The sequence below is a fragment of the Penaeus japonicus genome, unplaced genomic scaffold (genome assembly GCF_977035675.1).
Source record: "Penaeus japonicus unplaced genomic scaffold, GWHDUDI00000001_assembly GWHDUDI00000038, whole genome shotgun sequence".
Lineage (NCBI taxonomy): Eukaryota > Metazoa > Arthropoda > Malacostraca > Decapoda > Penaeidae > Penaeus > Penaeus japonicus.
This window is the reverse complement of record NW_028234440.1, coordinates 18450192-18465191: the sequence shown is the minus strand read 5'-3', so window position 1 is coordinate 18465191 and position 15000 is coordinate 18450192. Positions and strand designations below refer to the sequence as shown.

At 34.8% G+C, this 15000-nt stretch overlaps 1 protein-coding gene across 1 annotated transcript in view; it reads left to right on the top strand.

Annotated features, from left to right (window-relative positions):
• TyrRS-m (Tyrosine--tRNA ligase, mitochondrial) overlaps positions 1-10703 on the top strand; it is a 19133-nt gene extending 8430 nt beyond the window's left edge. Inside the window, exons 4-13 of the mRNA XM_043006774.2 lie at positions 7-188; positions 1790-1949; positions 2837-2893; positions 3467-3545; positions 5208-5344; positions 5805-5876; positions 6390-6456; positions 8394-8582; positions 9793-9918; positions 10593-10703. Of these exons, the coding sequence (XP_042862708.2) occupies positions 7-188; positions 1790-1949; positions 2837-2893; positions 3467-3545; positions 5208-5344; positions 5805-5876; positions 6390-6456; positions 8394-8582; positions 9793-9918; positions 10593-10627 (1104 nt within the window). The 3' untranslated portion in view covers positions 10628-10703. The remainder of the gene's footprint in view (positions 1-6; positions 189-1789; positions 1950-2836; positions 2894-3466; positions 3546-5207; positions 5345-5804; positions 5877-6389; positions 6457-8393; positions 8583-9792; positions 9919-10592) is intronic.
• Positions 10704-15000: the final 4297 nt, after the last annotated feature.

Genomic DNA, 15000 nt, shown 5'->3' with positions numbered 1-15000 from the left:
CCACAGGTGGGCGGAGCAACGGCACAGGTTGGAGACCCCAGTGGGAGGAGCAAAGAGAGACCGCTGCTGGAACCCAAGGTGATTGAGAGCAACTCCAGAGGCATTGCGGAAAACCTCCAGAGAATATTCAAGAATCATCAGCAGGTGTTTTGGGAGAGAGGGAGTGAAGATACGTTGGCTCCTCTCAGGTATGGAGTATCTTTTGTAATAGATTTTATTGTTATTATTGTCATTTTGATTATTGTTGATGTTATTATTGTCTTTATTATTAATATTATCGTTATTATTATCATGATCATTATTTTTATCAGTATTAATAATATTATTACTATTATTATTATTATGATCATTAATAGGAATATCAGTATTATTATTGTTTTTATTATTATTATGATGATGATGATGATTTTTTAATTATCATATATTTTTTTAGTATTATCAATATTATTATTATTATTTCTTTTGGTTAATATTGTTAATATTATTATCATCTTTGTTATTATTATAAACAACACCAAAAGGACAAAATATGGCTGTTGCCCTCCCAGATATGTGAACACACTGGATAAAACAGCACTGCTTGCAAAAGGATAGAGAGAGAGAGAAAAAGAAAACCAAAAATTAAAAGTACCTATATTACAAACATAAAGATAAAAGGAGACAAAAAAAAAAAAAAAAAAAAAAAAATGTTTTCCAATTTTCTCTGCATCACAGTAAGCTCTTGAATTTTACTGCCCTTTTTGGATGAACTTGGTATCCCTTTGTTTGTTTTTATGTATGAATTTTCTTGTTGTCTACTCTCCTTATTTAATTTCCGTCTGTTTCTTAATTCTTTATGATGTTGTTTTATGTGTGATATATCGATTTTTTGTCTTTCTTTTGCTTTTTTACAGTTTTTTCCTCTACTTGTTTTTATTTTATTTTATTTATGTAACATTACATGTACATAGCATTCCCACCTGCACTGAGAATGAATAGTGATTTTATCCAAATAGATAGAGATTGTATAGCCTCACACATACCACAAATATAATAACACTTTCCAGATCATTCCTACTCTCTCAGACACCTCAAAGTAATCTCAAGAACGCTGTCTCACTATCTCTTTCATTTTAGACCTCCCTCTCACCCTACACCTCACCTCCACTGAGAATTTTAGATAAGTCCATACATAGAAGAACATCTTTTTAACCACCTCAAACCCCAAGCAACCCCCACCCATAAACACACACACACACACACACACACACACACACACACACACACACACACACACACACACACACACACACACACACACACACACACACACAATTACAAATAAGTCAGCATGTGAAAACACTTTCTCATTCACCCTCATCTTTGGTCTCCACAGTGCACAAAGTTGTAAGTATTTCCATGCAAATAGAACATGATCTCATAGTCCTTCTTTTAGAGGCCCCACACTCCAAGCAAAATTGCAAATAGATTCACTCAAGGACACGTTCTCATTTTAGATCATTCTCACCCTGCATGCCACCCCCTAACCCCTAAATACATAACATCTTTTCTCAAAAACACATAAATAGGTCTAGAATACCATCTCATTCTCTCTCTTTGTTTGCCTCCTCACTCCCCCTCCTCCCCCATTGATAATTGGTAGCACATCCATACACATTATCTCATTCTCCCTCATTTTCGCCCCTTTTCCCCATTGTAAATTCTCACTCTCCCTCCTAAATCAGTTGGTGTGCGTAAGATAAGTGTTTCATTCTCCACCTCTTATGGTCTCCCTCCTCACCCCATGCAGAATTGTAAATAACTACGACTGGTACAAGAAGCTGAATGTTGTGGACTTCCTGAGAGTGGCAGGACGCAGCTTCCGCATGGGCACAATGCTCTCCCGGTCCAGTGTGCAGTCGCGACTTAACTCAGAGGAGGGCATGAGCTTGACGGAATTTACTTATCAGGTATGTGGTGGTCCTTCTCCTTCTCCTCCTCTTCCTCCTCTTCCTTCTTCTTCTCTTCCTTCTCTTCCTTCTTGTCCTTCTCACTTGCTGCCTCTGCCTCCTCTTCCACCTCCTCTTCCTCTTCCTCCTCCTCCTTCTCTTCCTTCTCTTCCTTCTATTCCTTCTCCTTTTCTTCCTTCTCCTCTTCCTCCTCCTCCTCCTCCTCCTCCTCCTCCTCCTCCTCCTCCTCCTCCTCCTCTTCCTCCTTCTGCCTCTTCCTCCTTCTGCATCTTCCTCTCCTCTTCCTCTTCTCCTCCTCCTCCTCCTCCTCCTCCTCCTCCTCCTCCTCCTCCTCCTCCTCCTCCTCCTCCTCCTCCTCCTCCTCCCTCTCCTCCTCCTTCTCTTCCTCCTCCTTCTCTTCCTCCTTCCTCCTCCTCCTCCTCCTCCTCCTCCTCCTCCTCCTCCTCCTCCTCCTCCTCCTCCTCCTCCTCCTTCTCCTCCTCCTCCTCTCCTCCTCCTCCTCCTCCTCCTCCTCCTCCTCTCCTCCTCCTTCTCTTCCTCCTCCTCTCCTCCTCCTCCTCCTCCTCCTCCTCCTCCTCCTCCTCCTCCTCCTTCTCTTCCTCCTCCTCCTCCTCCTCCTCCTCCTCCTCCAACTCCTTGTCCTTCTTTTTTCCCTCTTTCCTTTTTTTCTTTTTTCACTCCTGTTTGGCCTGTTTAGTCTTCCTCTTTCACCTCCTCCTCCTCCTCCTCCTCCTCCTCCTCCTCCTCCTCCTCCTCCTCCTCTTCCTCTACAGTTTTGCTAGATTGATGAATTGAATTATTTTATTGGACTTTTTTCTTTCTTTTTCTTATGAGGGAATTATTCCAAGGATAAAGTTACTATTTTTTCTTTTTTCTTTCTCTTTCAGGCCTTGCAGGCATACGATTGGCTGCATTTGTATGATAAATACAACTGTACAATTCAGGTGACTATGATAAGTTTATTCTACTGTATTTTATTGTATATGTATTTTGGTACCATCACAGCTTGGTTCTAGTGATTATTTTTGTTTTTATGTTGTTTTAATTATTGTTATTACTACTACTGATAAGATTATTGTTTATGTTATCATTTGACTGTTATTATCAGTAATATCATTTTTATGGTTATTGTTATTATCATTATTGTTATTATTGTTATTATTATTATTATTGACATTATTATTATTATTTATCATGCTACCCCTGAAAGAGTTGTAATTATTATATTGTATAAGTAAAACATTTAATTCCATCCACTTGCTAACCCAGATAAATTGAGGTAGTGAATATAGATTTAATTGCCTATATTTTTTTGTATTCAGCCCAATGACCCCAAGAAATAATGAAGGCATACCAGCTGCTATTTTAATTTTCTTCTTTTTCTAATTCTTCCTCTTCATCTCATTATTATTATCATTATTTTTCATTTTCTCTTCTTATCCTCCCTCTTCATATCCTTCTTCTTTTTCCCGTGACACATTATTTCATGACGTTTCATGCTTCTCCCTATTTTGCAGATTGGAGGGAACGACCAGATGGGGAACATTGCCTCAGGGCACGAGCTGATCAGCAGATTACGTGATAAACAAGTTACGGGTGAGCACTAGGGTCGACTAGAATTGTACCTTGTGGCATGTGAGAAGATAGCTTGTATTAACCCATTGCAGATGGGTGTCATGACATACATGACGTTCGGGGATTTTGGATCACTGTGCTATTTTACTGTGCTATGAAAAAGGAGTAAGTGATGATGGAAACTGCAGTCATAATTACTGTAATTACCATAATATCAAGCTAACTTAATGTCCAGAACCTAGTTGGCACCACTTTTTCCTAGCACCAGCAGGAGAGAGAGCCTTGAATGGCACCCATCCACAGTCTCTAGCAAGCACTATCTTTATAGAGCGATGGCACACACTAAATTGACAACCTCTTGCTCTAAAGTACCGCCGATGAAGGTTATGCAGGCAGAACGAGAAGAGGAAGGTGACTCAATCCATACTCAGTGTCTAAAATGTGCTCCTATGCCAATATGGATGCCTTTCACTGTGGCACTCACAAGCACAAGTTTCATTCTTCTTCCCTACCTCTTCATTTTATCTTCATTGTAGGTGGTTATATTAGCCTGTCATATGGCACATATAAGTCTCTAAACTCAATAAAACACAAAAATTAAACACAAAAACAGCTCTAGTTTTACAATGAATGACTGAAAGAGAGTGGGAAGATTCAAATTATGTTGCTTCAAGCTGCCTCTCTCTAAAATAAAACCTATCCTGGAGACTGGGCAAGCGAATCTATCCCCGTCCGCAATGGGTTAAGATAATGATTATGATATTGATGATGATTAATGATGATGATGATTTAATGGTGATAATGATGATGGTGATTAATGATTACATTGATAATGTTGATGACTTTAACCCATTGCCGACGGGGCGCCTAACAACCTAACTTGTCATCAAGGCAGGCGGTCTACGACACTAGCGGCACTGGCCAAAAATTAGAGGGACGGGAAAGGGTTTTCTCTGCCCTCCGGGTAGCGCAGACTAGCCCAAACAATATTTTTCCATAAATGCATCATAAAATGCAAGTTTAGGCTGACTTTGGAACCCTGTAGCTCTAGAACTAGCACTGTTACAGCCGTAATACTTTATGACTGTGTTTAGTACTAAAGTCTTGTAGAAATTTCCCAAAAGGAATGTGTGTAAAAAGCCTCAAGGTATCAAGATGATGATTATGATAATGATAATGATGATAGTGATTAACAAGGATAACTGCTAATAGCTACTACTAATTTAAATGATGGTGATAATGACATTATATGGTAATGAGGATGATAATATTGATGATTATTATCACTTTGTATATTAGTGTTTATTTATTGATACCTATTGTTGTTGCTTTTTATTATCATTATTATTATTGTTGTTATTATTATTATTATTATTATTATTATTATTATTATTATTAGTTTGTTATTACTATTATTACTACTAATATGATTGTTATTATTATGTTTACTATTATTATCACTTTGAATATTACAACTTTCATTAACTCAGTTCTGATTATAACTGTTGATATTATTTTTTCTTCTTCTTCTTGTTGTTATTATTATTACTATTACTACTATTATTATTATTAATGATATTATTAGTTTTAGTATTAGTATTAGCACCATTAATATTATGAGCATCCCAAGATTATATTACCAAACAGGTTTAGAACACTGCTTAATTGTTCAATACATTTCAGGTCTTACCGTACCCATCATCACAACGGAAGCCGGTAACAAATTTGGAAAGTCGGCCGGAAACGCCATCTGGCTCGACAGAAACAAAACGTCGCCGTTTGACTTCTATCAGTTCTTCTTCCGCGTAAAGGACTCTGAGGTTGGGACATAGCGTCGTTTATGAGCATTTACACAAATATCTTGAGAGATGCAGGTGTATTAGAAGAAATGATGAAATATGAAAGAACTGTCTCTTGAAATTTATTTTTTTGCCTGTGCACCATGCTACTTTTTCCAAGTTGTTTTTCTTAGTTGTTGATGTCTCATTTTGGAAATATGGAGAGAGAGTGTTTGAGTATGATGGAGTGTGTGCGTGTGTGTGTGTGTGTGTGTGTGTGTGTGTGTGTGTGTGTGTGTGTGTGTGTGTATGTGTATATGTATATATGTATGTGTATGTGTGAGTTAGTGAGAGAGAGAGAGAGAAAAAGAGAGTGTGTGTGTGTGTGTGTGTGTGTATGAGTGAGTGTGAGTGTGAGCGTGAGTGTGTGTGTGAGTGTGTTTATGTCCCTTGAGACTGCATCATTATAACCTTCTAAAGTTTGTCCATGTTTCTCCTGCAGGTGGAAAAGTTTCTCATGCTCTTTACATTCTTACATGTGAAGGATATCAACAGGATTATGGCAAAACATTGGGTGAGAGACATTGCCCTTTTCTGCATCCTCTCTTTCTTCTCTTTCTTTTTCTTCTTTTTATTTTTTATCTTTGTTTTTATTTTTTGTCTTTTTTCTTCTTTTTTTTTCTTTTAATTGAATTTATTTATTGATTGATTGATTTATATTATTATTATTATTATTTTTTTTTGCTTCTTAATTTTTTTTTGTTTTCTTTTCCTGTTCCTTTTCCTTTTCCTTTTCCTTTTCCTTCCTATTTTCTTCTTTTTCTTGCCTTTCTTTTTCTTTTTTTTTCTGTTTATTTCTTCTTCATTTTCTTCTTCCTTCTCTTCTTCCTCTTCCTTTTCCTCTTCTTCATTTTCTCTCTCTTCCTCTTCATCCTCTTCTTCTTCTTATTATTATTTATATTATTAAGGTTTTAAGGATAACAAGATGATGTAGTAACATTCCTTTCTTGTAATCAATTTATATTCTTGTTTATTAATTTTTTCTTTACAATTTATCAATGTATGTAAACTTTTTCAACCTCTGCAGGAGAAACCAGAAGCACACCACGCGCAGAAGAAGCTTGCCGAGAAAGTCACTCTTCTAGTGCATGGATGTAAGTAAAATTGTGATTATTTTTTTTTTCTCTCTTTTATTAATAATTGATTCATTGATTAATTGAGTAATTTATTTATTTATTCTCTTGTTTTATTTTTTGATTGATTTGTCTTTAATCTGTAAAAGACGTGCATACTAACCATGCTCAGATAGAGACATGAGCAATTTTTTACTAATATTCCACAGTGAGATGGAGAATTAATGTTTTCATGTCTTATAATGAAGATTTTGATCTGCAGATTATACGTATATGTACATTTTCATTGGCAGATTTCATTAGGGTTGATAAGAGGGACTTTTTTTCATATCATAATAAAGGGCCACCTTTGGGGGTTGATACAGCTTTTGTGAATTTTATGAGTAGGTTATATTTGGCCCCTAAAATTCAGAGCTTCAGAACAGGAAAAAGCATTCCCTTGGTCTACTTTTATGTTTAGTTATTTCATCTTAGTTTACTCTGATATGGATATCTATAACATATGATATGGACACGCTTTTTATTGCATGACTTCAGCTGAGTTTCATCCTGCATGGACACGTATCTTTGCATGAAAACTGTAATTTTCAATCCATTAACCCAATGATGACAGTGTGTCACACCCAATGACACGGCTAAATGCTTGATGACGGGGCGACACACCAGTGTGAAGTTCCCGATGCAATATTGCATAGGCCCGGCGTAGGGGGTTGCCACTTCTTGCCAGGCCCGTCGGGATTGGGTTAAGGATTAAGCTTGTAATAGTTGGGCGACAGAGCTTTAACTAAACTGAGATGCAACAGATTTTTTTTTTCTATGGTACAAAATCAAGATGATATAAAATCAAAATGTGAAAATATAAAATATTATACTTTGGTTAATGTTAGTGAGTGCTGTTTATTAAACCACAGTAACAAATGTTTAGAAGTCAGAGAGTCTTATCTTATCTTGTGATGTGCAAATTTGTGTATGTGTATGATTCTACATTTATGCATTTGTTCATGTCTGCGAGCTAGTTTGCACGTAGGTGTTTACATGGTGTTTGTTCAGACTGCTTATGTGAGTGTTCACGGAACTCTCATGTTTTCCAATGACACTGTTATGATTTCTATTTAATTCAGCTTTCTTTCAAACCTCTCTGCTGTCTTACACTAGTTAGGTTTTATCCTTGTGTCTAGGCTTTTGTAGAATTTATTTTTTTAAGAAATATAGATGTATCCCTCCCTTCAGGGGAGGGAAGGCTTAGTGTGACAAACTGAACCTGAATAGACAATATATAGAAACAATGTCAAAACTTAGGAAACAATGTAAATACCCAGTACTCCAAAATACCTCTAAGATTCCAAAATATCTCTTCTGGAGTAGTTACGTCTCCCTCTAAGTTTGGGGTTTGGTTCGCCACTATTATTCAGTAAACCTCCTCTTTGGAACATCCTGGATCTGCCATTGTCCATGGGTATTTTTCGTTTTTGCAGCACCCCTCTTCAGATTGTTAGTGGAAATTAAGTTTTATGCAGATCGTGCTGATAAAAATGTGCTTAAGAAATTGGCTAGTGTTGGTAAGACATGATGCTAATGTAGGATTCATGTTTGTATATGAAATTGTTCTTATATTTATGTCCATTTAAAAGGTTATCAGTTAATTATTTAATCAGAGTTTTATTTGTATATTTTATTTACACTATTTACACTATATTTGGACCCATTTTTGTTAACATGGTATTTAGTATAAATGGTATGGATGTATCTATTTGTTGAATTAGGGGACATAAGGATCACTCATTTTGAATTTGTCTTTTCTTTCCTTTTTTCTTTTTGAAACGGTATGTCCCAAAAAATGTAAGATATATTTATACTTACTTACTTACGTACTTGACATAAGTTCTAGCATGAGTCCTGCTAGCTGCTCTTGCTAGGGGCATACCCTCGGTTAAATAATCCATGCCCTTCTTTCACAGACGAAGGCCTAGAGTCAGCTAGACGCACAACTGAGGCCCTTTATGGAGGCCGCCCAGATGCCTTGGCACAGATGACAACAGAAGAGCTGGCAACAGTGTTCCAGTCGGCTGCCTCTGCTAAGCTGGTGCTGGAGCCGGGAACATCAGTGCTCAAGATGGCCATGGATGCGGGATGCTTCCAGAATGAAAGTACGTTTATATTATTTATTTATTTATTTTTATTTTATTTTATTTTTATTATTATTATTTTTTTTTCTTCTTTCTTTTCTGTATTGTACACGGTTAAGCTTGATATTTACTGTGTGGGAAATTCATATATAAACTAGGGTTCTGAATAAAATTTGGTTAACTTGTTATTATTGTTGGAATTTTTTTTTTTCTGTCATTATTATCAAACACTTTACAAACTAATTTTGTTTTAGCATTTCCCACAAATGAGCTCTTTGAAGTTTAGTGTGTCTTGAATGGTGCCAAATTATAAGCACGTGGAGTTGCATAACATTTTTTTGCTTTTTTCATCATTATAAAAGGGTCTTGATGTTGGATTGCAAATGAAGTTAATCTCATTAAATATGGATATAGGTTTAAATGAATAGAATAATTGATGATTTGAAATTTTGACCTGAAATAATTTTATTATTAATTATATTTTTTTCAGTGTTGAATTGGGTCTCAAGAAAATCCTGTAAAATAACAAGAGTATGCATTAGATATTCAGATAATGATTTAGACTTTTTTCTTACAGATTTAATGAGATGTACCCTTTATAAACAGGCAATGATTTACCGTCTGAGAATACATGGACTTTAAACATTGCAAATACCTATGTATTGCAAGGTTAAAGAAACTTAAGAGTAAAGACCCATGTGTCACATATTATAGATAAATTATGTATGATAATATAGGCTGAAGCTTTATACCCACAATATTCATATGAAGGCTATTCAAAATCATTAGTGTTTGCGTGTGAGACATTAATAGTGACCATCTTAACCCTTCCACTACTGGCAATTTTGTTGGGTTGGATAACTTCGATACTGCTTTATTCCTTTTGATGAAATTACATGCTATTCATTCCTTTTGTGATTATAAATTATTACACCAAATGCTAATTAGTATCACTTTGATAATATATCATACATAGAATAATGTTTCTTACCATTAGTCTAGAAAATAAGAGAAAACACACACATCTCAACATGCTTGTTGAATGAGAGCTGATTTGATTTTGGAAAATATATAAGGGAAAGGATTTTGGAAAATTTGCAAGAGAAAGGATTCTAGTAAATATATCAGAGGCTGTTATATTCTCCATTGTTGACTAGGAAGTCTTTTGTATTCTTTTCTTCAATTTATCTCTACTAAATGTTTTATTTCTCCCTCTGTCTCTCCTCCTCAGACGATGCAAGGCGAATCATAATGGCTGGTGGTTTTTACGTCAATCTGAGCCGCGTCACCAATCCAGACCTTATACTTATCCCGGGAGTGCATATTCTGCCAAATGGAATTACGATTGCAAGAGTTGGTAAGAAATTGATGACTTTTTAATTTATAATTTACTTTAGCCCTATGTATCCGGGAAAGTCACAGAGAGTCAGTAGAGTTTGGTGTTTGCCGTTTTGCTCCCATTGCCTTTCTTGTTTTTTTTCATTTGCTTTTGTTCATTCTATTGCTGTTTCTTACTATTACATGTCTGTCTTGATAAGTTGATATAAATAACTGCATTAAAATTATTTATACTGAAATATACTGGAAATATAGACTTTCATCATATCAAGGGTCACGATATTAAGGATTAGATTGATATACTACATTCCATCACTTTAATTTTCTTTCATTAATTGATGTAGAAGTTCAAGTATAGATTAATAATGTTTCTTGTAAAGTGCAACATAGTTCTTTATTTTCAGTATCATTTAATACTTACCTGGAATCCTGGTCCCTGTCGAACCAAATTGAACTCCTGTATTCTGTCTTATTATCTTCAATGAAATTTTGAGTTTATTGACATTAATATTAATAATGCTTTTATGTCAGTAATAGCCAATATTTCTTTTTATGTCTCTATATATATTTATGTATTTCTTTTTCTTTTCCTTCTTTTCTTCAAGAAAATTTCTAGTTCCGAGATGTATTTTTGAGCCAGATGATCTAATATTATGTATTATCATGCTCATATTTTTTTTCTCTTCTTTACAGGAAAGAAGAATTACTACCTTATCAAGTGGAATTGATAAGACTTTAAAATATCTGTAGAAAAAAAAGTTTATGTATAAATTGAAGTGCAATCATTAAAGATGTCTTTTTTTTCTATTTCTTTATTTTATAATACATGGACTATTGAAAGGGCAAGATTGTCATAGTTGCTTCGTATTAACCCCTAAAGGACCGGGAAATTCAGAGCTTAGTGTGTGTTCAGAAATCTAAAAATTAGAATCTGAAAGCTCTCTAATGAAGAAATATTAGCAGGTGACATGACATTTGCCGTCTTTCACCCTGCCTACCACACAGACCTGAGTTAGACAATGCCTCAAAAAAAGGGGGAAAAAAAAGAAGAAACTATTGATAAGATAATCAGAAGATTATTTATGCCATCCTTCACCTTGGAAAACGTTCATATCTCTTTCCAAAAATTGCCACTTATAGTCCTTTGAGGGTTAATCCACAAATTTTCTAGAAGAAAAACTTTCTATCTCATTAGGGACAGTGGAGATTAAAAGCATATGATAGAGGTTTATGGTGTTCATTAGAGAATACTAGTGTTCTTTGTCAGGTTCGTTTGATAATGCTTCTGGTATGGGAACAGAGGAACAGGTTGAAAATTTAGGTTTGTTTGTGTATCATTTTATATAATAAGTGTGTTTAGGGTCTTTTGTTTGTTTGTGTGTGTGTGTTTGTTTGTGTGTGTGTGTGTGTGTGTGTGTGTGTGTGTGTGTGTGTGTGTGTGTGTGTGTGTGTGTGTTTGTTTGTGTGTGTGTGTGTGTGTGTGTGTGTGTGTGTGTGTGTGTGTGTGTGTGTGTGTGTGTGTGTGTGTGTGTGTGTGTGTGTTTGTGTGTGTGTGTGTTTGTGCCTGTGTGCTTGTCTGCTTGCAGCTGTGTGTTCCTGCATTAGTGTTCATGTGTGTTTGGGAAAAGGTGATTCATCGAAGTGTTGAAGACTTGTATTTCTGTTTATACTCTGGACTTAGTCTTTAGTGTCACGTTGCTTCTTGAGGGACCTTTGGAGATGCGCATGACAGAGGTCGTTTAGCTATATTTAAATATTCTCTGGAAATTAAGTTTTGATCCAAAGACATATTATCAAGACATATTATCAATAAGCAGTCTGTCATATGTTGGTATATGTTAGAATTACCCAACCACCAGATCTCACTCGGCAGCTCTGCTAGCGAGAGCGGTGTTAGGTAAATCATGATGAAACTCGTCTGAAACTTGTCATGTGTGAGAGGGTTATAGACCTGTCGAAGATAACTTGGCATGTTTAAAAAAAAAGCAGTTGAAGATTATTTATTGTATATTAATAACCAAAAAAACAACATGTGAATTAAGTGTATTGTTGGAAAACTGTTGTATGTGTTGTTAGCACCGTTTTAAATTATTTATAGATTGTTTAGTGATTTAATGAAGATTGTTAAGAAGACAACACTATGTGGAGTTTAATGCATGAATATATGTCTCTGTTAACATGTAATATTGAATCCTATATTAAGTCATATCTCATCTTCAGTCATTCTATATTTCTACTCCTTATATTTATTTATTTTTCCTATTATTATTCAGTTCAATCTTTCTTTTTCTTTTAGTCATTTAGCTTTTATCTTGTTCTGTTATTCTGTGTCCATCCTTCTGTCTTTCTCTGTTGGTTGTCTTTTACAATCCGACTTTATTCCAGACTTCTTTCTCTCTCTTTCATTTTCTTACTTGTTTCCTTTTCTTTTTCTGTTACATTATTATTCTGTTCCTCTCTCTTTTCTTTTATCCTTTAAATTCTTCCAGATGTTCCTTTCTTTCTCATTTTCTTATATCTTCCAATTTCTTTTATTTGTATATTATTATACTTTTTATCGTTACTTATTTTATAATATTTCTTTTTCTTTTTCTTTCAACTTATTTTATTTATTACATAGTCACTTCAGCTCAAGGCAATCATTTTAATCATCTCATTAATCATTTAATTTGTTTTTGATATGTTTAGTTAATTAAGTGTAAATTAAATCTAATTTCAGTATTTATAATGTCAGGTAACTTGTACACTCCTTTTTTTCTTACCTTTGTCATGTTAATAAGCCCAACGGGAACACATTCCAGAGAACAACAATTGCCGTTCCTGAAGGATTAGTCTACGTAATTGTGCGAAATTCAAGTTTTCCTTCATCAGTACACTGTTCATTACGCAGCTTTATACTTTTGTTATTAACATGTAGATTTGGGAGGTTTTTAAAATTAATAATAGTAAAGATACTCCATATTCGTGAAATCGAGTAACTTTTCATACTTTTAATATAGAACGACATTAGCATCGAGGCTTCCATAATTCTTGAGGTAGTACATAGATTTGCCAAAAGGTAGTTACTCTTTACATTCCATTGCTTGCGGCACTAGAGCGCAAATCTATAACGAAGTTAGGAACGACGACTGATGATTCCTCTATACAAGATGAATGTGTGATGGAGAAGGGTTAACTGCAGGTCTTGCATAGCGGAACCATTCGTCCGTTTTCGTACTTTCTTCTAAATTTGTCACAATGAACTGTGTTTAGTGCGAATCTAGTTTTAAATGGTATTAGGAGGAGGTAGTATGAGACGTCTGAGTAATTCTATTTCTTATATGGAAGGGATGGGATCTATTGCATTGGAAAGGGGAGTTGGTTTAATCTGTATTTCATTTCATTTATTCTCTTTATTAAGTAACAAATATTGCTATATGTAAATTTCACCTGCTACTTTTTTTTTTTCCTGTCCCTCGTATAATCTTATGGTTACATATCACGATTTTTGAGACCTTTGACTTCGTATTTTATTTATTATACTTGGCTAATTAGCAGGCAGATAGATCCTAAATAAGGACAATGAAACCACTGCCACCCATTTCACTATGCACTTTTATCATTCACTGAAATGTGCCAACTGTGGTACTTCTGTGGTGTTGCTTTTCCGTGGGTGTGATTCAACCCAGCCTCCATCCGCATTTAAAACCTACATGTTTTACAAATACAGTCTTTGGAATTGACACAAAAGATCGTCAATCAGTGGAGGAGACTGGCTTGGCTGCCGATTCTTTTAATACATGTATTAATTGCTGTAAATTGAAGCTTGAACATCAACTGTGTGGATATCAGTTCATCTCTTAACAAAGGGCAGGTATTATGTGTAAGATTTCTGTCTGTACTCGACTTCTATTTTTTTTTTATTGAGAAACAGATGCACTTGATAGGTTGGTGATAATTGACGACAGGTTGATAGTTTGTTGGTGAGAATAATTTGAAATACAATGATGTTATTTAGACATGTTTTCTTGAGCCAGTGTACATCAACCTCCCAGGAACAATCTGATCTCAATAAAAAAAAAAGTATATATATATACAGTCTACGAGGTGCCAAATTTCATACGCCAGTTTTTTGCCAGCTTTCAATGCTTCTGTTAAGCTTAGTAGAAAAAAAAAATTGGGGAGGGTTTTACAAAGAAAGCAAATGAATTACAACCCTTGTTACTTATGCTAAGATATCACTAGGACAGAATCAGAAGTACTTTCTAAAAAAAAAATTAACTTCCTTTCTTTAAGACATTTTACTGTATCATTCTGAAAATATCTCTTTGAGATATTTTCTCGGACCTTCCAAAGCTTCACAAACCATCATTCTAAGTGCAATATGTCAGCTTTAATTACCTTATGTAGACAAATAACTGTACATTGCCTTTGAGTTTGGTGTTTGCATGATTATAAACTGGCTCGTGTTTTAAAGCTGGGATTGAGTTTTTTGACATTTCTAATGCAATAAAAAGGTTAGATTTGTACTTCTAAGCTGCACCATGAAAGTTGATTCATTGCTTTTATATCCTTGAACATCCTAAGTATTAATATAAGAAGTTGTTCTTAAATAGAGTAGGTATATGACCTATCTGCTTCCTCTGTTGGAAAACTTTATAAAGAACAATTCTCTTTGAAATATAAATGTATTATGCTTTCTTCATGTGATAAGTTATGCGATTCTTTCAAAATACTACAGGAAGATAGAAGCCCATCTACAATATCAAAGTTCAATTAGTTTATGGTATCCTTTCCCATCTACAATATCAAAGTTCAATTAGTTTATGGTATCCTTTCCCAAGTCTTAGGTAGCACTGTATATAATACATTCCATTAAGGGTTACAAATATTTTGTGCTGCAGTTGCTGTACCTTGTGTAATACATTAGTAAATAGAAAATTTGGTATCGATTTATCGATCCTTATAACAAGTCTTATATACAAGTCTTAAACCTAGTTTTAGATATCTTAAAAGTTTGCTTCTGAATAGTCTATTGTTAGAGGAATAAAATTAAAAATATCTAAGGTATTGTAAAGAAGGTGGGAGAATAGCCCAAAGATGACAATGTGCCAGTTGTGTT